Source organism: Podarcis erhardii (genome assembly GCF_964252035.2).
Source record: "Podarcis erhardii genome assembly, chromosome: 2".
Classification (NCBI taxonomy): domain Eukaryota; kingdom Metazoa; phylum Chordata; class Lepidosauria; order Squamata; family Lacertidae; genus Podarcis; species Podarcis erhardii.
The window spans coordinates 77846157-77870351 of NC_138498.1; the positions used below are offsets into that span (position 1 = coordinate 77846157).

The window sequence follows — 24195 nt, forward strand, 5'->3', positions numbered from 1 at the left end:
TTTTAAGGCTCGTCCATAATTTGTTTCTTTCGTGTGTGTAAGTCACCGTTCCAGTCTGCTTCTCATCTTCTTTTTTGGATAGTTTTATTTGCTAGACAGATCAATAATTTTCTAATTTAAGTTATGGTTAATGAATGGAATAAGAGGCATTGGACCCTCTCATAAATATGATGGATTTTTTCCTGTATTGTGTGGCTGAGTGACCAATAAAAGCATTGATTGCCAATGAAAGGCTATTCATATTTCAGTGGTCAGGCTTAACCTCCAGAATTTTTACTGGTTGCAATTCCTTTTAATATTTAGCAACTTAGTTACTAGAATATTACTTATTTACCCTCCATGTAACATAAAGTTCTTTGAAATAAGTAAAAAATAATAATTGAAATGCAAAATAAAACATAAAACCATTTAGAAGCGGGGGAGGGGGATGCTACATAAATTTTACCAATTTCAAAGGCAATCTACCCTGGACAGGCTATTCCATAACTGGAGTGCCCGTGGTAAAAGGGCCCTCTTGCTGATGACTGCTCACCTTGCTTCATTTGATGGGGCCACTCTGAGCAGGACTGCCAAAGAGGATCAAGCTTTGGGTAGATACTTATGGGAGGAGGTGGTACCAATCTGTCTAGGGATTTAAAAATTAAAACTTGCATAGACTTGGGAGCCCAGTGCAGCTGATAAAACCCTCTTGTAATATGGCCCAGTCCTGGCTTGCAGCCCTGTTCTGCACAAGCTGCTGTTTCTGAACTGCTTTTAACAAGAGTATCCGAAGCAAACTGGCAATAAAGTGATAAAACAACCATTAAGCTATGTCTTAAAAGCTTGAGATAATGAAAAAAATATTCACTTAGCACCTAAAAGCTAATAAAGTAGAAGCTGCTGGTACAGTAGGGGAGAACCTTCTGCCTGACACCGACATCATTGCTGCTTACCAGAGTGGGGGCAGGGCAGCAGTGTAGGTGCCCTGGCAGGATCACTGGATTGGCACAGCTGCTGTGTTAGCAGAGCTCTAACCTCAGTGCTGCCCACACTGTCCTGGTAAGTGGCAGCGATTACATTTTCAGGAGGGCAGCTCTGTGGCATCACCCCACCCCACCAGCTACTCCTAGTTTAATGGAATAGGTTACGCAGAAAGAGAATGTGACTTGCTCTAGTTTACTCTATAAGTTTCACGGCTGAGCAGGAAGATTCAAACCCAGTCTCCATAGTCCCAAGTCCATCACTCTATCCAGCATGGTGCACTGACTCTCAAATTGGCATTTGTGTTCAGTGCAATCTTTAAGATGGTCAAAAATGCTGTTTCTGGCAATTCTGCCATACAAGAGGGTCCCAGGAGAGGGCTTTTTCTTTTCAGCCAGGTTTTAAATGCAGGTTATTATTTTTAAAGGGGTTAGCTTCATATGCAAAACAAGTTTACCTTTTCCCCCCTTTTGAATCTAGAGAGGATCTGATTGACAAAAATATAGAAAGTGCCGTTTCCCGAATGCAATCTGTTGTTGAGCTTGGACGGGTAATCAGAGACAGGAAAACCATTCCAGTAAAGGTAAGATGTTTTTTAATTTATCTTACATCAATATCCCATAAGCACTTATTGGTTGTGACAGAGAAATGCCTAGGTAAATCAATGAATTCCAGAAAATGAACTATAAGGATATCTGTTAAATAGCCATGGTTTAAATAGCCATTTTGCAATAGATCTTGGGTACCTTTTTCCAGACTTATGATGTTGAATTTAATTTCAGTATCCACTGAAAGAGGTGGTGGTTATTCATCAGGATCCCCAGGCGCTGGAAGATATCAAGTCCTTGGAAAAGTATATACTTGAGGTAAGATAGAAGAGCAGAAGGCATTGCTGCTAGAACTTAAGTTCTTATTGGTTTTTATTCAGGTTGATGCCACGTTTTTTGCCTTGCAAGTCTGTCAGCATAACAGCACACCACATGATCCAGCCTGTACAAGAGAGTGGCAGGTGTGGACATTGCCCTTGCAACTTCTTTGAGAATGTTTTTGCTTAAAATTAGGTGCTGCTTTGCCACCCTGGGCTCCTTGGTGGTGGGAATATAAATTCAGTTAAAAATAAAACAGAGTGGGTTGTATCCAATCAAGCTGCCCTGTTAGGAAAGGACTTCCACCCACTGGCAGAGGAAGGGGTGTGTGGTGGGTGCGGTCCGCCTTGGGTGTCATCCCTGAGGGGGGTGACATTGCCGCCCCGCCTCCGGGATGCTCACCCCACCCCTGGGGGCAGCTAGCCCCGCCCCTGGGTGCATAGCATGTGTGCCGCTCCGGGTGCCGGAGCAGCTAGCTCCGCCTCTGCTTCCACCTGCACAAGGGGACTGCTTCCCCATATATTCTGGGGGTTTTGTCAATCTTCTGAAGCAGATTTGAAGCAAGGAGTGGGAAGAAGAGAGGGAAGGAGAAGACCACCCCTTTGGCAGGTGGAAGTCCTTGTGTGTTAGGATGAGTTTGTTGGATATCTCTTTCACATACATACACATGCCTTCTGACTCAGCCTTTGTATTTCATTTGACCCAGGACTACAGTTCTGTGCTGCTTGATTTTGGCTTGGCTTTGGACTCCCCTTGTTACGGCTTAATGCTGTCATGTTTTGGACTTGAGCCCGCAGCGGACTCTTGTGTGTTGTCTTACTCCAGTCAAGCTCAGGCACAGAGACCTAACTCATTGGAGTAGGAGAAAGTATCAAGATCTATGTGTAGGCAGGGGTTAAGCAAACACATACTTTCTTGAGAAAAAAGATCTCATTACCAAGTACTCTTGATTACACATGAAGACTGCAAGGACCAAACTAAGCCGAGGATAAATTGTGACATCTGTATATTATGTATAATACAGTTGACTTTTGACCACATATTTTTCAGAGATAAATACTTCATGATCATTGATCATTCACAAAATCATGAAAAAGAATTGTCTTGCAGCATCGCTCTATCATTTTTCATTATGCCTTTCTGAAGAAGCTGCCCTCCTAAACCGTCTCATTCCACTAAGCTAACTTCAAAAGGGCACTTTTGGATTTTGGTGCAAAATAAGTCTTTTTTTAAAAAAAGCTGTTGGTATGGATGTGGTGGCTTTCCTTGAGTTTCCCGGTAAAATGGGACAAGGTGGAGAACCTAAGTAACATTCCTGCTCTGTGGCTGCTTATGGGTGTCTGTGGACCTGCTTCCACCTGCATCCCTTTGGAGTGTGGCTGATGGAACCGCAAGAGGAGCCACTCGCTTGCTGTGTAAAACCTTGTTGCTGTCAGTTGACATTCGTTTTGATTCCAATACCAATTGCGAAAGCACAGTTCATTAAACAATAAGTGGAAGGAAGATTAGTATGTGGACTTTCCTGTGGAAAAAAAGAAGAGAAAAAAAGAAATGCGATGGAAAGAAAGCGCATAAAATGTTTTGATTGTTTTGTACTAGTAAATTGCTTTCAGCTAAGCATTGCTTCAGAGGGCTGAGAGTGAACTGTTCTGCTCTGGAAATGGAGCCAATTTTATCCTTTATCTATTTTAGAGATTAAAGTGTGGCTTGCCTGACAAAGTGACCCCTTGTGTGGTTTCGTGTATTGGATTCTTAGAGCTCAATGCCTCGTAAAAGACGTGAAACTCTTTATAATATTGTATGTACATTTGTTTGGCCAGACAAAAGGTCTCCCAGGCTTCCTACGAACAAGAGCAACACAGCAGAAGTATGCTAGAAAAGCTTTCAGATGCAAAATAGGAGAGGTGGTTTATTTTATCAGACCATCACCTGTTTGGTTTGTACGATTGTATTTAACACCAGCGTTGCATTAGATGGAATTAAACAGTAGATAGTTCTTAGTTACTGAAAAGTGTTCACTATTTAGGAAAATATTAGTCTGGGGTTAGTTCAAGGAGGAAAAGAGGCCTGGCTTAATAACAAGACAAAAGAGCCAAGGACAAGGGCTGAATGGAATAGGAGTGATCTCAAAGGTTTTATGGGTTGTGGAGTGAGGAAACCTTGAGTAGAGTAGGACTGGGGTCTTTAGAAGGTGTAAGGTGGAAACTCAGGGGTGGGAATAGGTAAGGATGTTTGGATAATACTTTGGTGGGAGAACTTTTTCTTATTTAATAGCATGAATGGGAGCTCTATTTAACTTGGTCTTCTGTACAGCAAAGTATTTTTGTATAGCATAACAATCTAAAATGACTTAATCATAGTACTGTTCAAACTTCAAGTGCACATATATCAAAATAGCAGACAGCTGTTTTTTGTTTGTCCTACTCTCTGTACTATTTTGCCATTCAGCCTGTAAAATGGTTTGTCAATGATGACTCCAAGTGATGATTATTTTTTAAACTATTTTTTTTCATTTTATTACTTTTTTGGGAAATGCACAGGAACTGAATGTCCGTCAAGTGACATTATCAACTGAGAAAGATAAATATGGGATCCGCCTAAGAGCAGAACCTGATCACATGGTGCTTGGGAAGCGTCTGAAAGGTGCCTTTAAATCTGTTATGGCTGCTGTGAAGGAATTGAAAAGTGAGCAGTTGGAAGAATTCCAGAAGACTGGTTAGTATCAGTGGAGTATGTGTAGTTTGTCAGAAAAGTGTGATGACCTTGGAAACAGACGCAAAATAATTTTTATTTTCAAGTATGGAAACCAATCCATTTAGCTGCTTGGTTTTCTTTTCTAGTCTAAAAGCAAAAAGGCAGAGATTTAAAAGCTATTTCTCTTGTTAGTATATTGTCAAATGTTTATAGGTTCCATAAACATATTGGAAAATAACTGCAAAGAGGAGAAAGGTTAAATCAATTCTGCAAAACGAGGAAATGTTCAGGGAAGCGCTTAGGGGTCTAAACGTCTATAAAAGAATCCAAACTACCTTGAGTAGAAAATGTTTTTATACTTCTCATATTTTGCTTTGAATGTTCTTTGGATGGTCTAAGCTTTCAGAACCTGGAACACTTTGTTCCAGTTATTCTGCCAGAGACTGAAGAGTTGGAAACTGGATTTTCAAAGTTACTGAGGGAATTTTGACAGGCAGGAGACCCCATCCTCCTGTAAATTTCTGATAAACATCTGGCCCATGGAGCAAAAATGTTTGTTCTAAACACAAGAAAGTCAGAGAAATACATGTTGTCATTCAAACAAGAGACAGAAAACATCAGTACATTGAAATGTTGACTAATTGCACATTTTTGAAAGCTTGGAACACTTGCTTAATATAAAACAGGTAATTCTCTGGTTTAAATGAATCAGGCACCATTGTTGTAGAAGGTCATGAACTGCATGAAGAAGATCTCCGTCTGATGTACACCTTTAACCAGGCTGAAGGAGGATCTGCCCAGTTTGAAGCACATTCTGATTCTCAGGTATCAAATGTAGTGATCAGTGACGACGATGGGAAATCCAGATGTTCATGTTGCTAGCATTAGTTGCTGTGGATCAGTGCCTCTGCAATATAGAACCTATACCATACCATTTTGGCATATCTGCTCGAGATGGCAGGAAACAGTGATCCAAAGAGTTGCTTAGGCTCATGCAAGGATTTTTAACTAACCCAGGGGAATGTTTGACATAGAACAGTTGGCTTCTGTTCCATATCATAAATGGACATAATCGTATTATAGCAGTTGCTGGAAGTGTAGAACTGAGCAGATAAATTGAAGAAGAGCAGAACAAAAAATTGGCTGGAATTTGGAGAAGGAGCTGTGTCATTAGCAGCAATAGCTTAAATGAGGAGGAGCGCTTTGCAAGTCTAAGCAATGACGTCCTCGGACAAGTGACCTCCATAATAACTGCAGGAAGTTAACTGTTTTTTCCGATCCTGTGGCTGGCTATTTCACTTTCAAGTAGCTATGCCCAGCTAAAATCTAAAGACCTGCAGTGTGCTTAGCACCCCATCACTACCACCACAACCTGTATTGACATCAGGGCAAAAAGTTAAGCACACCATGCATGGGGTTGTCCTAGTGTGCCCCATTGTGCATGTCTCTAGCAGTATATATATTTGAAACAAAAATTCCTTCCAGTAGCACCTTAGTACAGTGGTGCCTCGCAAGACGAAATTAATCCGTTCCGTGAGGCTCTTCGTATAGCGGTTTTTTCGTCTTGCGAAGCAAGCCCATTGACAGCTTAGCGGATTAGCACTATTAGCGGTTTAGCGGCTTTTAGCAGATCAGCTGATAAGCGGCTTATCAGCGGATCAGCTGATAAGCGGCTTAGGGCTTAGGAAAAGGGGGAAAAAAGGGAAAAAACCCCGCAGGAACTCGCAAGACATTTTCGTCTTGCGAAGCAAGCCCATAGGGAAATTCGTTTTGCGAAGCACCTCCAAAACGGAAAACCCTTTCGTCTAGCGGGTTTTCCGTCTTGCGAGGCGTTCGTCTTGCAGGGCACCACTGTATATATATTGTAACAGTTCAAAACAACAACAAAGATTGAGTTAATAGCAACTAGCTCTAACTTGTAAAACACAGTTTCTCTTGTCTCAATCCACATGAACATGTCTATGTTTGTTGTTATAAAACAAGGTCTATATAGCATCTGCCTTTTTTCTGGCCAGGTTTTGGTTCTCCTGGATGTTACTCCCGATCAGTCTATGGTCGATGAAGGCGTTGCACGTGAAGTAATAAATCGCATCCAGAAACTTCGGAAGAAGGTTAGTAAATCTGGGAAATGAAGCACAAGAGCAGCCTCCCCTCCTGTAGTTTCCAACAGCTGGTATTCAGAAGCATGCTGCCTCTGACCATGGACAGCTGTTGTGGCTAGAACAGGATAGCCTTCTCCACCATGAATTTGTCTAATCCTCTTTTAAAGCCATCCAAGTTGATAACTATCCCTGCCTCCTGTGGAAGCAAATTCTATAGTTTAAATATGTGCTGTGTTATGATGTACTTTCTTTTGTCTGTCCGGAATCCTCTAGCATTCAGCTTCACTGAATGTCCACAAATTTTAGTGTTATGAGAGAGGGAGAAAAACGTTTTTTTACCTGCTTTGACTGATAGCATGTCCACTTATTGTTGGGCCTGGTGTCACTACCCACAATGCTAGAGGAGTCTACCTCTTTGGGGATTTCTAGCTTGTTGAATTCAACGCTTTCTTTGATGTATAGAGTGACACCACCTCCAGTCTGTTGTTCCCTGTCCTATCGAATTTAGATCCAGAGATACAATCGTGTCCCATCAGTTCTCTCCATTCCATCAGATTTTTGTTATGCCCAGTATATGAATGCCGTCCTCTTAAGACCAAGCACTCCAGTTCGCGCATCTTGACTTGGAGGCTTTCTGGCATTAGCGTATAAACACTTATAAACCGTGACTCTCTTAAAGTATATTTGGCAGTTGTGTGTTGGCCTGCAGTGCTTTGGCCTCTCTCAGTTGTTATCCTGTGTGCCTGCACTCACAATGTCTAGTTATACATGAAGAACAGATGGCTATAAAAGGAGACTAGAAAAGATGATTTAAAAAATGAGCATGACATAGGTAATTGTGTGTGTGAAGGTGACTTCTCATTTTATTAAGATAACAAGAACTATAGATGCCATTGCTCAATCAACTGCAGACTCCTCCAGAACAGAATTGTGTTCATTTGGTTAATATTTTTAAATCTGGGGACAGTATTTGTTGGTCAGTTCTACTTTTTGTTTGCATTCTTAAATATAAAAACCAATTGCTCATTTGCAGAATACCTTTATTTTTGTTTTTCTTGGTGAAATCTTTTTTATTTTGAAGCAAAATGTTTTGTAGAGTGCCATTGGACTTTGGCTAAGACAAACTAACATGTGATGTGCAATTAGATGCTTTTCTGCTTGCCAGAATATTTGCTATAATTATGCTTGACTTTTTAAATGTGTGTTTTGTTCTGATAATACCAAAAATATTTTACTTTTTGGTTGCAAATGTTTGGTGATAGGTAATCTTTATTGCTCACTCAATTGGGTTGCTGATTTTGTTACAGCGCAATCTTGTTCCAACTGATGAGATTACAGTGTATTACCGTGCTAATCCAGAAGGTGATTATCTTGATACTGTTATTAAGGAGCATACAGATTTCATTTTTGCAACAATAAAGGCTGCCTTGAAGCCATACCCAGTGCCTACCTCAACGGAAGTGCTTATTCAAGAGAAAACCCAGGTAAAAACAAGCAAGAATTTCTTTGGAAAATATTCACCTCACCCCATTATCTGAATAATGCATTGCCTCACATTAAATGTTTATTGGACCAGAGTCGGTATATCCATTTCAGATGTTCATATTATATGACAAGCTTTAAGTTCAGGAAGTCACAGAAATCATCCAAGTGGTTTCAGAACTGGTCAGCATGGACTTACATACCCAGCACTAAAAACCCTCTTGGTTTTCTGCATTTCAGCTAATCATCTCTACCATATGAAATTAAAACTCAGAAATGCATGTTGTAGGTTACCTTTTTGACTGTATCTACTGATTTCAAGTAAAGCAAATTAAATCCGATGATGCTCAGGAGTCTCTTTTAATGCAGGCTTGATAGACCTTAATCCACAGGGGTAATATCTGTTGAAATGTTTCTTAAGAGCTACATTGTGCTTATTGTAGCCACTGCCGACATAAAAAGTGCTTTCTCAACTCCCAGAGCCTACCTTTCACTTTTTATCATGTGGATGTCACCTGTAAGCTGGGTATTTCACAGGAACACCATGTTTTGCAGATGCCTCCTTTATGTGGTCTAACTCCATCCTTTATAAGAGCAAAGAGTTGTGTAAATGTAGCAATATGTATTATTGGGCATAGGTTGTGTCTTATAAATAGCGCATCTCCCTATACAGAAAATGCCAGCTCCATTACTCTTCCCAAGTTAAGTCTTTTGCTGGGCCAGTGCATGTGTTGGATATATTATACTCACCTGAATATAAAGTGAATGCATCTGGGTAGCACAGTATAGAAGTGTGAAATAACCATACATTGTTTTTTCTTTTACATCAAATAGTAGATTTTTAAAAAATAGAACAATGCATGTCTTGAAATTATTTCAAAGGTAAAAGGTAGTCAGTGAAGTTGCCTATTTCTTTTAAGCTGCACAACAAACTTAAACCGCACAATGTAACTGTTATTTTGTGTATCTTAAAGGACGGGGGTGGCGCTTTGGGTTAAACCACAAAGCCTAGGGCTTGCCGATCAGAAGGTCGGCGGTTCAAATCCCCGCGACGGGGTGAGCTCCCTTTGTTCGGTCCCTGCTCCTGCCAACCTAGCAGTTCAAAAGCACATCAAAGTTCCAGTAGATAAATAGGTACCGCTCCGGCGGGAAGGTAAACGGCGTTTCTGTGCGCTGCTCTGGTTCGCCAGAAGCGGCTTAGTCATGCTGGCCACATTACCCTGAATCTGTATGCCGGCTCCCTCGGCCAGTAAAGGAAGATGAGCGCCGCAACCCCTGTCCATGACTGGGCCTAACGGTCAGGGGTCCCTTTACTTTTTAAAGGAAGTAGTCATTTACTTTTCTGGTAATCTATGAAGTTGCCTTAGAGAAATGTAAATGTTTTTGTCTATTGATATGGGCTTGATAGCTAGAAAGCTAATCTAAGCCCCCAGAATATAATCCCTGTATTACTTCATTAGCAAATAACTTGGAAACATATGAAAATAGTAGTGTATAGTCATTTAATAATTTGTTCATACAGTTAAAATGAGGCAAATCTGCAAGATGTTGGTGACAGTCCCATTCATTGTGATGAATACAGATTTAAATGTAATTTGGTGAGAATAATAGTTTAATGAAAGATACTGAGCAACAATGTGTGCAGTTCTGGGACAGCCAGAAAAAGCAAATTCTATGTTAATTTTACTGGTGTATGTACGGATGGTTGATCTAAATGGAATAGATGAGTCTTGCAATTTTTTCATATTTTCATTTTATCAGGTCAAAAGCCCTTTAGTTGCTTAGGCTGGAATACTGTTTCAGTTAAGCCTAAAAACCTTAAATCAGGCATAGGCAAACTCGGCCCTCCAGATGTTTTGGGACTACAACTCCCATCATCGCTGACCACTGGTCCTGTTAGCTGGGGATGATGTGAGTTGTAGTCCCAAAACATCTAGAGGGCTGAGTTTGCCTGTGCCTGCCTTAAACAACCTACTACCTTCTGGAAAATAAAGCTATATATGAAAAAGGCAAAAAGTCCAAAGCAGTACCAAAACCTTGCTTTAGAACAAATACTGATGCAAATCAGGGTGCAATGAATATTAATGAAACCACAAAAATTCCAAGCAATTACCCCATTTTTGAGTGACTTCCCCCTGTCCTTTCAGCCACTCATGCTCCATTCCCCTGACTCGCTATGAGACTGTGGGGGGAATAAGGACAAGAAACCCTACTTCCACTTAGTAATGGAATGGTAATTTTTCTTTCAAAGGATTCAGACTTAAAAATTAATTTCCTCTGGTTTTAGCATCTTTAAAATGCTTGTTGTTGTTGTTGTTGTTTAGTCGTTTAGTCGTGTCCGACTCTTCGTGACCCCATGGACCAGAGCACTCCAGGCACTCCTGTCTTCCACTGCCTCCCGCAGTTTGGTCAGACTCATGTTTGTAGCTTCGAAGACACTATCCAACCATCTCGTTCTCTGTCGTCCCCTTCTCCTTGTGCCCTCCATCTTTCCCAACATCAGGGTCTTTTCCAGGGAGTCTTCTCTTCTCATGAGGTGGCCAAAGTATTGGAGCCTCAGCTTCAGGATCTGTCCTTCCAGTGAGCACTCAGGGCTGATTTTCTTAAGAATGGATACGTTTGATCTTCTTGCAATCCATGGGACTCTCAAGAGTCTCCTCCAGCACCATAATTCAAAAGCATCAATTCTTCGGCGATCTGCCTTCTTTATGGTCCAGCTCTCACTTCCATACATCACTACTGGGAAAACCATAGCTTTTACTATACGGACCTTTGTTGGCAAGGTGATGTCTCTACTTTTTAAGATGCTATCTAGGTTTGTCATTGCTTTCCTCCCAAGAAGCAGGCGTCTCTTAATTTCATGGCTGCTGTCACCATCTGCAGTGATCATGGAGCCCAAGAAAGTAAAATCTCTCACTGCCTCCATTTCTTCTCCTTCTATTTGCCAGGAGGTGATGGGACCAGTGGCCATGATCTTCGTTTTTTTTGATGTTGAGCTTCAGACCATATTTTGCGCTCTCCTCTTTCACCCTCAATAAAAGGTTCTTTAATTCCTCCTCACTTTCTGCCATCAAGGTTGTGTCATCTGCATATCTGAGGTTGTTGATATTTCTTCCGGCAATCTTAATTCCGGCTTCGGATTCATCCAGCCCAGCCTTTCACATGATGAATTCTGCATATAAGTTAAATAAGCAGGGAGACAAAATACAGCCTTGTCGTACTCCTTTCCCAATTTTGAACCAATCAGTTGTTCCATATCCAGTTCTAACTGTAGCTTCTTGTCCCACATAGAGATTTCTCGGGAGACAGATGAGGTGATCAGGCACTCCCATTTCTTTAAGAGCTTGCCATAGTTTGCTGTGGTCGACACAGTCAAAGGCTTTTGCATAGTCAATGAAGCAGAAGTAGATGTCTTTCTGGAACTCTCTAGCTTTCTCCATAATCCAGCGCATGTTTGCAATTTGGTCTCTGGTTCCTCAGCCTCTTCTAAATCCAGCTTGCACTTCTGGGAGTTCTCGGTCCACATACTGCTTGAGCCTTCCTTGTAGAATTTTAAGCATAACCTTGCTAGCGTGTGAAATGAGTGAAATTGTGCGGTAGTTGGAGCATTCTTTGGCACTGCCCTTCTTTGGGATTGGGATGTAGACTGATCTTCTCCAATCCTCTGGCCACTGCTGAGTTTTCCAAACTTGCTCGCATATTGAGTGTAGCACCTTAACAGCATCATCTTTTAAAATTTTAAATAGTTCAGCTGGAATACCATCACTTCCACTAGCCTTGTTATTAGCAGTGCTTTCTAAGGCCCATTTGACTTCACTCTCCAGGATGTCTGGCTCAAGGTCAGCAACCCCACTACCTGGGGCTTGCGAGACATCCATATCTTTCTGGTATAATTCCTCTGTGTATTCTTGCCACCTCTTCTTGATGTCTTCTGCTTCTGTTAGGTCCTTACCACGTTTGTCCTTTATTATGGTAATCTTTGAACGAAATGTTCCTTTCATATCTCCAATTTTCTTGAACAGATCTCTGGTTCTTCCCATTCTGTTGTTTTCCTCTATTTCTTTGCATTGCTCATTTAAGAAGGCCTTCTTATCTCTCCTTGCTATTTTTTGGAAATCTGCATTCAATTTCCTGTATCTTTCTCTATCTCCCTCACATTTTGCTTGCCTTCTCTCCCCCACTATTTGTAAGGCCTCATTGGACAGCCACTTTGCTTTCTTGCATTTCCTTTTCATTGGGATGGTTTTCGTTGCTGCCTCCTGTATAATGTTGCGAGCCTCCATCCATAGTTCTTCAGGCACTCTGTCCAGCAAATCTAAATCCTTAAACCTGTTCCTCACTTCCACTGTGCATTCATAAGGGATTTGATTTAGATTGTATCTTACCGGCCCAGTGGTTTTTCCTACTTTCTTCAGTTTAAGCTTAAATTTTGCTATAAGAAGCTGATGATCTGAGCCACAGTCAGCTCCAGGTCTTGTTTTTGCTGACTGTATCGAGCTTCTCCATCTTTGGCTGCAGAGAATATAATCAATCTGATTTCGATGCTGCCCATCTGGTGATGTCCATGTGTAGAGTCGTCTCTTGTGTTGTTGGAAAAGTGTGTTTGCGATGACCAGCTTGTTCTCTTGACAGAACTCTATTAGCCTTTGCCCTGCTTCATTTTGCTCTCCAAGGCCAAACTTGCCAGTTGTTCCTTTTATCTCTTGGTTCCCTACTTTAGCATTCCAATCCCCTATAATGAGAAGAATATCCTTCTTTGGTGTCACTTCTATAAGGTGTTGTAAGTCTTCATAGAATTGGTCAATTTCAGTTTCTTCCGCACCAGTAGTTGGTGCATAAACTTGGATTACTGTTATGTTAAAAGGTCTGCCTTGGATTCGTATCGAGATCATTCTATCATTTTTGAGATTGCATCCCAGTACTGCTTTCGCAACTCTTTTGTTGACTATGAGGGCCACTCCATTTCTTTTGCGGGTTTCTTGCCCACAGTAGTAGATATGATGGTCATCCGAACTGAATTCGCCCATTCCCGTCCATTTTAGTTCACTGATGCCCAGGATGTCAATATTTATTCTTGCCATCTCATTTTTGACCACATCCAACTTACCCAGGTTCATGGTTCTTACATTCCAGGTTCCTATGCAATATTTTTCTTTACAGCATTGGACTTTCCTTTCGCTTCCAGGCATATCCGCAACTGAACGTCCTTTCGGCTTTAGCCCAGCCGCTTCATCAGCTCTGGATCTACTTGTACTTGTCCTCCGCTCTTCCCCAGTAGCATGTTGGACGCCTTCCGACCTGAGGGGCTCATCTTCCAGCGTCATAACTTTTATATGCCTGTTGTCTTTGTCCATGGAGTTTTCTTGGCAAGGATACTGGAGTGGCTTGCCGGTTCCTGCTCCAGGTGGATCACGTTTGGTCAAAACTCTCCACTATGACCTATTCATCTTGGGTGCCCTGCTCGGCATAGTTCATAGCTTCTCTGAGTTCTTCAAGCCCCTTCGCCACGGCAAGGCAGTGATCCATGAAGGGGCTTTAAAATGCTACTCTTCAGCAAAATACTACCCAGTCTTTAAAGGCATTTTTACAGGTTTAAGTCTACAGGTTCCAGTCCTATGTGCACCCAGATAAATAAAAATAATAACGTTTTGGGGAAAATGGGCCTTAATACTTGCATGGTAGCTGTGAAGGTTTTTTTGTGTGTAGCTTTGCATCCACACTTTCTTACTATTCAGAATTCTTAATTCAGCTTTGAAATGTGACAGTTTCCTGGTGGCTAATGGGTAGTAACAGTTGCCCCCTAGTGGCCAACATTAGCAGACCCAGAAATGGCATTTCATAATCATCTGCATGTGCTGCTGTGACTCCTTTCTGTCTTCCTTTGATTTTCTGCATTTAACTTTTTTGCAGCCTTAAAAGTTTGTTTGCTGGCTTATAAATTGCAAATATTGTATTTTTAATGTCACCAGGGTTGCCTCTGCTAACATACTGTATTGCAGTCTTTTATTATGAAGCAGCGTTAAATTACAACTATTGTCACTATCATCCCTGCAGCATTTCCAAGTTGTAATAATTCTGAGGGGAAATAGTTTGAGTGTCTCCTCTTAGAATATTAATTTTAAGAAAATGTAACGCTTGTTTATTTAGCTGAAGGGATCAGAACTGGAAATTACACTAGCCAAAGGTGCTCTGAATCATCGCATTGAGCCAGCATGTGCTTATGTCAATCTGAACATCTCTGTGAATGGGAAAGAGCAAGGTAGGAATTCCTTAAACTATTTCTGAAAGATACTTGTCATTTGTCTTCTTTGAAACTGCTGCATCAAAAATCAAAAACTGCTTTTTAAAAAGGTTATGGCAAGGACCCAAAGGGTAGCTCACACAAAGGGTTTGCATATCCTTAATAAGACTTCTTCCTTTTGAAGGCTTGACCCCTGTGCCAGATCGCAAGCGGCTTTTGGAAGCTATTTCTATTTCTCATGTGCCTTGTTATGTGCAGTGAGAGCAACCATTCAAGAAAAATCAGTTTCAACCTCCTTTGGCTCCTTTGAATTAGTTTTACATATGTTTTAAACCTGACAAATTTCTTTTTGAAAAATAAATATTTTTTAACAAAGTCAACCTTGAGAATTGTGTTTAGGCATCTTAACCATTTGAACCATTGTGCTTGGTTATTTAGTGCCAATTTTAAAGAATATAATTGAACTGATATAATTGAAATGAAGTTATAATTCCTGGATGAGATGAAAGAATTGTGCAATCCAAGTAACTTGCTTGGTAAATGTATTCACCCAGTAGGTGTGTATTCACAGCTCTCTGAGGGCCTCATGCCAAGGATAGGAGGCAACGATGGGTACAGCAACGGATGTGATTTTTGCCTTTGTACAGCAACCTACATTCCAGCCAGGCAAAATCAATTGAGGGATGTATGGAGAAGAAATGGGAAGGGGAAATGGCCAGGGAGAGTCCCAAGAGCCACATTTGTTCCCCGGGCCTGCCCCCCACCCCTTACATATAGGTGTAACAGTATTGACAACGAATTGATTAAACAAAATTGGTTTCTTACAATTGCTGCTTTGTGCTTCTCTTTCCAGCTGGTATGGTGTTGCTGGAAAATCCCAAAGGAGATAATACATTAGACTTCTCCAAACTCGTTAACACCATTTCATGCATTTTTGGTCTTGAAAATTCAAAGTTAGCGGTTTTCAATGGAAAAACAGGTGGGTAGTGTGGTTAAGTGTGATGAGGGCTCATGTGCAAGCAGCACACCCTTCTCATGGTCTCTGTGTGTTTGCATGTTTTGGGGAAATTATTATTACTGCAGTTTTATAGCACAGGTGACACTTGCTTTAAAATTAAAATCTCCTTGGAAGTATGCCTAGTCTTGGACCTGTGTTTTACTTTACTTTTTGACAAGAAGTTTATACACTGTTGAAACTGGTTATAAACAACTCCAGAATTGTATTTTAAGAAATCCTCCTGAAGGCTGCTTCTGTGGTAAATTTGCTCAATTTCAGATGGAATGTTCAGGAGAGTGCTTTTTGACTCCTTATTTGGCTACTTAAACCCAGAAGAACAAGTTGTGGTAGCATTTCAAACTCTGATATAGTTAGAACGTATGTGGTTTACATTCTAAAGCTGTCATAAAGCCATTTCTCTGCTGTTGCCACTTTGAAGTGTTTTGTCATACGGAGGTTTGAAGATCTCCAGACTTGTATATACAGAACAATTTTGTTAAAATACACTTTAGGTTTTAACTTGTTCCTCTCTTAAACAGGTAGACAATAATTTTGACACATAAAACTTTGCAGCGACAAGAAACAGAACATGACTGATGCAATAAAAAGTAACAAAAGGATCTGAGTAAAAAATTCACACTATGTTCATATTGTGTTGTATGGCCATTGTTACCCTTTTAACATTTTTTTTTTTAAAAAAGAAACTGCTGATCCTGTAGCAACACATGGAAATCACATAGACCCTATGGAGGTTTCCTGAACCCCCTTGTGGCTGGTATCCTAGCTGTCAATTTTTTCTTCTTTTTTTAAAAAAAGAATTTAAGAGAAATTAAATACGCCATAGCATACAGTTTCACACTAGTACTTTGCTTAAAGGCTTTCATGCACCTTTCAGAAATATATTTTTGAGTATACTTTGCATAGCACACTTTACAGAAGTTTTATACTGCTCACACATAGTTATCTCATCGGTTTTGTTTGGTAGCTTTTACCATGGATATTAAGAAGAAGGTGAAACAGCAGTTAGGGGTGAGCCTGAGTGAGGGGGGCTATTAACAAAATCTTTCTCCACTGTAAAAAGTGCTTTCCTTCTCAGTGACGTATGTAGGTGGCTGCTTCTTGGTAAGCCCTTTGTATTCTGATTGTGGTGGTAGAAATACTCCACTGTGAGCTTGTTCTCACAAGCCCAATTGGCTGCAGCTTTCTCACCCTTCAAATTGGCCTTCTTCCTAGCAACGGTAATGATGCAGCCAATCAGATTTGTCTATGTGATGACAGCCAAAGCTAACTCACAGTGAAAGCAGTGCCTAGTTGTGTTTTGGGAGAGATCTATTGATTTTGCAAAAAACTGCCCAATATTTAGTTTATCTCCTTACTATATGAAACTAAATTGTGGTCTACACCAGATGTTGGCAGTTTTAGCTTATACATATGCATTGTAAATATAGGGTTTAGGAAACAGGACAGATAATAGAATGATTCCACATTTTTTTCTGCTTTGTGTTTAATATCCTAATGTTGTAAACAGAGAAAGCTATATATGAAAAAGACGAAACGGTCAGGTAACAGGAAAGCACTTTTCATTTTTAAAACTGTTAATTAAAGTGATTTCTTGTTTGCCCGGATCATCTTGAGCTGTATTATTCTCTCTGCTGTGTCAAGATGCATGGTGCCATTATCTTTGGAGTAAAAAACAAACCTGCACAAAGAGCAATGTGCTCATCGAGCCACATGAGCACAAAGCAATACAGCTGAATCTGCTGTATCATCACTTAGTGATGAGGGTCAGTGGGAAGGTTTATCTCTGGTCTACTCAGCATTTTGAACCAAATGTTCAGCTATAGCACCTTTACTGAATATTGAGCTCATATTCCAAATTATGTATCTGCTTATGTGGTTTTGCTTGGCAGACAAAGAGAGGCAGACTAATTTGCATGTCTTAGAATGTGATTTTTCTAAATATAAAAGTATGGACAAATATATTTTGCTCCACATAATTCTACACAGCTATAGAATTTTTTTTTGTAATTAATTCACTTGCTTTAAAATGCAGCTCTGTAAGATTCTGTAATATCTCTTTATATTTATTCAAATAAGTTGAAGATCTATTCAACTGATTTGAACTTAAAATTATTCTTGCTGTATTGTCACTCATATATGTGTGTGTGCATATGTATATATATTAACAAGTTAATTTCAGAGTGTTTGGAAGACTTGTGATTTATGTTCACACAGGATGGCACCAGTTCATTGATACACCTTCTCCAAAATGTCATATCAGGCATGAGAGGGCAAAAGGTGTTGGAATTGCTTTTTAAGTGGTGTGTATTGGCAGATCCCCACCCCAATTTATGGCACGTTCACATAATGTGTAGATTATCTGAGTTGTGTAAATCCTAATATGGCATTTCTTGCAATTCATTGACTGATAATGATTGGGTGTGCCATCCTTATTTGCAGGTAAATTTATTCAAGCACTAGACTTTTAGTCTGATGCTGTCAGAATTTCTGCCTTCTGCAGATGAAAAAAATCAAATAAATCCTTTTGTGCAATACTTCTTAATGCAATAAATGCATTAATAAATGTCTTCTCCTTTGTTAGCAGTCTTCGTTGTCCTTCTAGGCAGCACACTTTAAAAAAAGAATCAAAAGGGGCAAAATAAGCAAGAAAGCTCTGTTAGAGACTCCTTTGGGAGGAAGGGCGGAAGATAACTTTAATAAATAATAAACTTTTTAAAAATGGTTTCTAGAAGGATTTCAGGACAGCATGCATGGGGTCCCCCCTCCCAGAATCTTGCATGGTAGGTTAGGCTGGACAGTAATGATAGACTTACATGGAAATCTTACGTTTTGTTTTAACTCACCTGAACAAATTGGTGTCCTCAGCAAACCCAACTGCCTCACTGCTCACCCCTATTTCTAGATAATTCATGAGCATTTCTGAAAACACAGGTCCTAATATGGATCTTTGGAAAACTTCGCTTTCTATACCCTCCACTAAAAGAACTGTCCATTTATTCCTACCCTCTGCTTCCTGTTCCTTGTCCTATGGATCAGTAGCTCTTAACCCATAACTTCCAAACTTACTCAGGAGTCTTGGGCACGGTACTTTATCAAAAGCTTTTTGAAAGTCTTGAGATCAGACACAGAAAAAAGAATCATTTGGGACGCAAGTAAAGCCGTGATGCGTGGCTTCCTAATACAACAGAATTCAATAAAGAGGAAAAAGCAGAATGAGAAGAAAGAGAAAATTTGGAATCTAATAAAAGAAGGGGAGAAGAAATTGAGATCTAAGCCTAAATCCCAGGAGATATTAAGAGAAATAAAATTCTATCAAACACAATATATGGAATTGACGAACCAGGAAATAGAATGGAAAATTAAACAAATGAGACAAAAGACTTTTGAATCTGCAGATAAATGTGGGAAGCTACTGTCTTGGCAACTGAAAAAGAGACAAAAATTGAATACAGTGACATCACTCGAAGTAGATGGGAAGTCTATTAATAAACCAAATGAGATAAGTAATTGTTTTCAAAGTTTCTTTAAGAAATTATACAAACAAGGGCCAAAAAATGAACAGGAGATAGAAGAATTTATTGGAAAATACGGACTATCAAAAATCTCTGAAAACAACAGAAGGAGTTTAAACGAGAAAATTACAGATCAAGAAATAGAGAGTGCCATCCAGGATATGAAGCTGGGAAAATCACCAGGACCAGATGGATTAACTGCGAGATATTATAAAGTATTGAAGGATTGGTTAATACAACCATTGAAAGAAGTCTGCAATCAAATTTTGGAGGGGAAAAAGGCTCCCGAATCGTGGAAGGAAGCATTCATCTCACTTATACCAAAGACAGAAACTGAGAAACATCAAGTCAAGAATTACCGCCCTATATCACTTTTGAACGTGGATTATAAAATTTTTGCAGACATTCTAGCAAAAAGATTCAAAAAAGTGCTGTTAGAGGAGATTCACAGGGACCAAACAGGCTTTCTACCAGGCAGGCATTTGTCAGACAATGTGAGGAATATTATAGATATTCTAGAACTTTTGGAAACTGACATAAATAGAAAAGCTGTTTTGATTTTTGTGGATGCAGAGAAAGCCTTTGACAATATTTGTTGGAGCTTTATGAAGAGGAATCTCCAAGGAATGGGGGTAGGCAAGAACTTTGAAAATGGTATAAGTGCAATTTATTCTGAGCAAAAGGCCAAACTTATTGTAAATGGTATGGTTATGGATGAAATTCCAATAGAGAAAGGGACACGACAGGGATGCCCAATTTCCCCTCTATTGTTTATATCGGTACTGGAGGTTTTCCTTAACATGATTAGAAGAGACCAGCTGGTTAAAGGTATACAGGTCGGAACTAAACATTATAAGCTAAGAGCATTTGCAGATGACCTAGTTTTGACACTACAACAGCCAGAAACTAGTACAAAAAGAGTTTTGGAACTTATTGAAATATTTGGTCAGGTAGCAGGTTTTAAATTGAATAAACACAAGACAAAGGTGTTGGAAAAAAATCTCACGGTGGGGGAAAAAGATAGTTTTCAAAGAGAAACTGGTTTGGAAATTACTAAAAAGGTAAAATATCTGGGGGTGAACTTAACATCTAAGAATGTGAATTTATTTAAAGATAATTATGAGAAATGCTGGGCTGAAGTGAAGAAAGATTTCGATATATGGTCAAGACTGAGACTTTCCTTGTTAGGCCGAATTGCTGTAATTAAGATGAATGTATTGCCGAGATTGTTGTTTTTGTTCCAGACATTGCAAATTTTAGATAAGATGGACTGTTTCAAGAAGTGGCAGAAAGATATATCTAAATTTGTCTGGCAGGGCAAAAAACCCAGAATTAAATTTAAGATTTTGACTGATGCAAAGGATAGAGGGGGCTTTGCCCTGCCGGACTTAAAACTTTATTATGAAGCAGCAGCTTTTTGCTGGCTGAAACCATGGCTACTTCTTGAGAATACAGACATTCTGGACTTGGAAGGTTATGATAATAGTTTTGGTTGGCATGCATATTTATGGTATGACAAGGTAAAGGTACATAGAAATTTTAAAAATCATATTATTAGGAAAGCATTGTATAATGTATGGAATCGATATAAAGATTTGTTTGAAAGTAAAACCCCCAGGTGGCTGTCACCAATGGAAGCTAAGGCGGTAAAAAGATTGAACATGGATACAGACTGGCCAAAATATTGTGAAATTGTAGAATATGATGGTGAAAAGCTGAAACTACAGAGTTTTGAGAAATTGAAACCTAAAGTCCGAGACTGGTTACATTATTACCAGATTAATGAAACTTTTAAGCAGGACAGAAAACTAGGATTTCAGAAGGAGAGGTCAAAGTTAGAAACAGAATTGCTAGAACCCAATACTAAGAATTTGTCTAGAATGTATAATCTGCTGCTAAAATGGAACACACAAGATGAAACGGTTAAATCAGCCATGATTAAGTGGGCACAAGATATTGGTCATGATATTATGTTTGCTGACTGGGAGCAGTTATGGACCACAGGTATTAAATTTACGGCATGTAGTGCCCTGAAAGAGAACATAATGAAAATGATCTATAGGTGGTACATGACCCCAGTCAAGCTTGCAAAGATATATCATTTGCCCAATAACAATTGCTGGAAGTGTAATGAATGTGAAGGAACTTTTTATCACCTTTGGTGGACCTGCCCAAAGATTAAGGCCTACTGGGAAATGATCTATAATGAAATTAAGAAAATCCTTAAGTGGACATTTGTAAAGAAACCGGAGGCTTTTCTCTTGGGCATGGTCGGCCAATTGGTACCAAAGAAAGATAGGACCTTTTTTATGTACGCAACAACAGCAGCAAGAATCCTTTTGGCGAAGTATTGGAAGACTAAAGAACTACCTACTCTGGAAGAATGGCAGACCAAGGTGACTGAATTTATGGGACTGGCAGAGATGACCGGCAGAATCCGTGACCAGAAGAAAGAGACAGTGGAGGAGGACTGGAAAAAATTTAAAATCTATCTTAAAAATTGTTGTAAAATTTCGGAATGTTAAGATGTCAGGGGATTGGACACTAAGAATTACAGCTATAAATCGAAATTTATAAAGCAGAAACTCTTTTTAAAGAGAATTAAATATAAAAATGGGATGAAGAATTGCTAAAAATTTTGAAATTTGGATGCAGTGAAGGGGAGGTTTGGGGAAGTCGCATTATGTTTGTTTTGTTTTTTCTTTATGTTGTAAAATCAATAAAAATTATTATAAAAAAAAAAAAAAATGAAAGTCTTGAGTGCACCTCTAGCTATATGCTTGTTGACCCTCTCACTAAGATTTTAGAATTCTTTCGAACAAGACTTCTCCTTGCAGAAATAGGATGCAACACTGAGAGTCTTGACACCCTGGTAACATAAGAATGGCCCAGACTTTGCAATGTAGGACGTCCCGATCCAGGCACATCAATCCAGTCCAAAGATGCTTTCTAATCTTTATTCTCTTTATGCCAATATACATTGGTGATGGCAAAACTGGCTTTGCGGATGTTTCTAGACTAGAAGTCTCATCATCCCTGATCATTGGCTACGCTGGCTGGGGCTGACATGAGGTTTATCAACAACACCTAATCTCTACTGCACTATAAGTATTCCCAGCAAGTGAATACAAATAATCAGACAAAAATGTTTCCAGTTTAAGGAGGAGTATCTGTGAACTCCATACACACTGCCCAGGCTAGCACCCTGGAGAGGTCACTTCGGTGCTGCTAACACAGCAAAACAATACAGGAGGTAGCTGTTACAAGTTACTGGTATCTGCAGCCACAGCAGGCGCTGTGATTCTTCAGCAGTTTGACTTCACCCCCAGAGGTGCACTCCATTGTCTCTCAAAACAGATGGATGCCAACAATCTGTGAACTGCATCTGAAAGCAAACTTACTGTAAGCAGCTGACCAGTATCAGGTGATAACTGGGAGAGATGTTGCTTGTTGGTTTGCTTATAGCAGCTGGATTTTTCTTTTCAGAACTGAAAAACCAAACAGACTTGCTGAGTCTCAGTGGAAAGATGCTTCATGTAACTGCGGGGTCAGTGCCAGCCTTGAACAGTCTTGATGGCTTCCTCTGTCAGTATATCAATTTACAACTAGTGAATGCAAAACCACAAGGTAATTATACTGATCATATGATACGAGATCAAATTATTTATTGCAACTTAAATCTTGGGCCCCGTTTGAAATCTAGCTAAAGGCATGGCTGCTTCCTGTTTCCAGTTGCTGTGGTTACATATGACCCCCCCCCCCCAATCACACAATTAAACAGGCACAAGTCATGCTCTTTCTGCCTCTCCCCAAACAGTAATACTATTAACGTTTTGACATGATGGAGTTTCTTTTGAGGGAGGTAAGGTAAAGAACTGAAGTGATATTGCGGGGAAAGGCAACAGTAAGTTGTAGCCTGGGGGTTTTATAGGACATAAGAAGACAAAACGAAATTATCTCTAGAGCTGAAAATAGAATTAACAAGACCAGCTCAAGGATATATACTGGAGAGCAGCTGTTCTGGATGTGTGCGAAACAGAGGCATTTACTCGACAATCCCATTGCATGTACTCATAAACTTCTCATGTCTTGAGCAAGTTCAGTTATCACCTTGATCTTGTTCTCACAAATTCTGTAGATGTTGTACATTTATGCTAGACAAATTGTATTGCCATATCATCGTAGTTTTAATATAAAAGCATTGCAAAATCCTTTCTTAACACTAGGCAGCCAAATTCCAGCCTTGCTCAGGCTGTGAATTATGAATGATAGTGCATCCCCATGCAATCCCATGTATTTAATGGGGCTTGCTCCTGGGTAAGTGCACATGGGATTACAGCCTGAGGCTGGCATCAGATTTCTAGGAGGGTGTAGGAGAAATGCATGCCTGTGGGATGTTAGGAAACCTTTTGTTTCTTTTTCGCTGCTGAGAATCATCACAACTTGTTTCCTGCAGAGTGTCTGAATGGATTGGTGGGAACTCTTCTAATGGAAAATCCGGTTGGTCAGAACGGACTCACATATCAAGGGCTTCTGCATGAAACGGGGAAAGTGTTTGGACTCAGAAGCAGACGGCTAAAATTGTTCCTGGATGAAGCGCTGACAGAAGGTAAGCAGAGGGAGTTGTCCTTATGCAACTCACATTTACATTGCTTCATGCTGTGATAAGTCTCATACTGCTCTTAGAGTTTCTTGGTTTTTTTAATAAAAAAACTCCTAGATAATTTAATAAAATCTGTGTTAGAACAAAATAAATAAATAAATAAATCCCAGCATGGTAGAGAGAAGGCTCAGCTACAACCTTTTCCCATTATGTAAATGTCCAATGTGCACAGAAAGATTTTGTGCAGAGGAGCAGTCAGTCATGTCAGCCCCTGCTAGTGTGTGAAACAGTACTGTCTTCACACATCTTTTACGTACACTGGCCTAGTTCTCATTGGGGTGATAAACCAATCTGTTAAGGCAGAGGTTTTCTGCCTTTTTGAGTGCATGCCACCTTTGACCAATTACAGTCTTTCTGCAGCTCTCCTGTGGGATACCTGGTAAAACTTGTGTTGTTTCATCATTCCCTACAATACTAACCATGCCTGCTGAAGCCCTACTGAATTCCTGCCCCCAGCAAAGTACGGGGCTGGGGTTGGATCAAGTCACTTGTGGCCAAAGCAAGAAGTGACAAGTTCTTACCTATTAACATGCCCACTGGTATCTCACCATTAAATGAAGTATTTAACAGAATCCCAGTTTGGAAAACTAGAACCTTAAAGCAGAGTTGCCACCACAACAGCTGTTAAGACCAAGCACCAGCAGCGAAGCTTAGAAT

General features: G+C 39.9%; 1 protein-coding gene across 2 annotated transcripts in view; it reads left to right on the forward strand.

The window, feature by feature from the left end:
- IARS1 (isoleucyl-tRNA synthetase 1) overlaps nt 1-24195 on the forward strand; it is an 86403-nt gene that overhangs the window by 56333 nt on the left and 5875 nt on the right. For both annotated transcript variants that reach the window (XM_081847727.1, XM_081847726.1), the window contains exons 25-34: nt 1441-1543; nt 1743-1826; nt 4367-4541; nt 5233-5345; nt 6536-6631; nt 7930-8106; nt 14252-14363; nt 15199-15324; nt 22362-22502; nt 23332-23484. In XM_081847727.1, the coding sequence (XP_081703853.1) occupies nt 1441-1543; nt 1743-1826; nt 4367-4541; nt 5233-5345; nt 6536-6631; nt 7930-8106; nt 14252-14363; nt 15199-15324; nt 22362-22502; nt 23332-23484 (1280 nt within the window). The remainder of the gene's footprint in view (nt 1-1440; nt 1544-1742; nt 1827-4366; nt 4542-5232; nt 5346-6535; nt 6632-7929; nt 8107-14251; nt 14364-15198; nt 15325-22361; nt 22503-23331; nt 23485-24195) is intronic.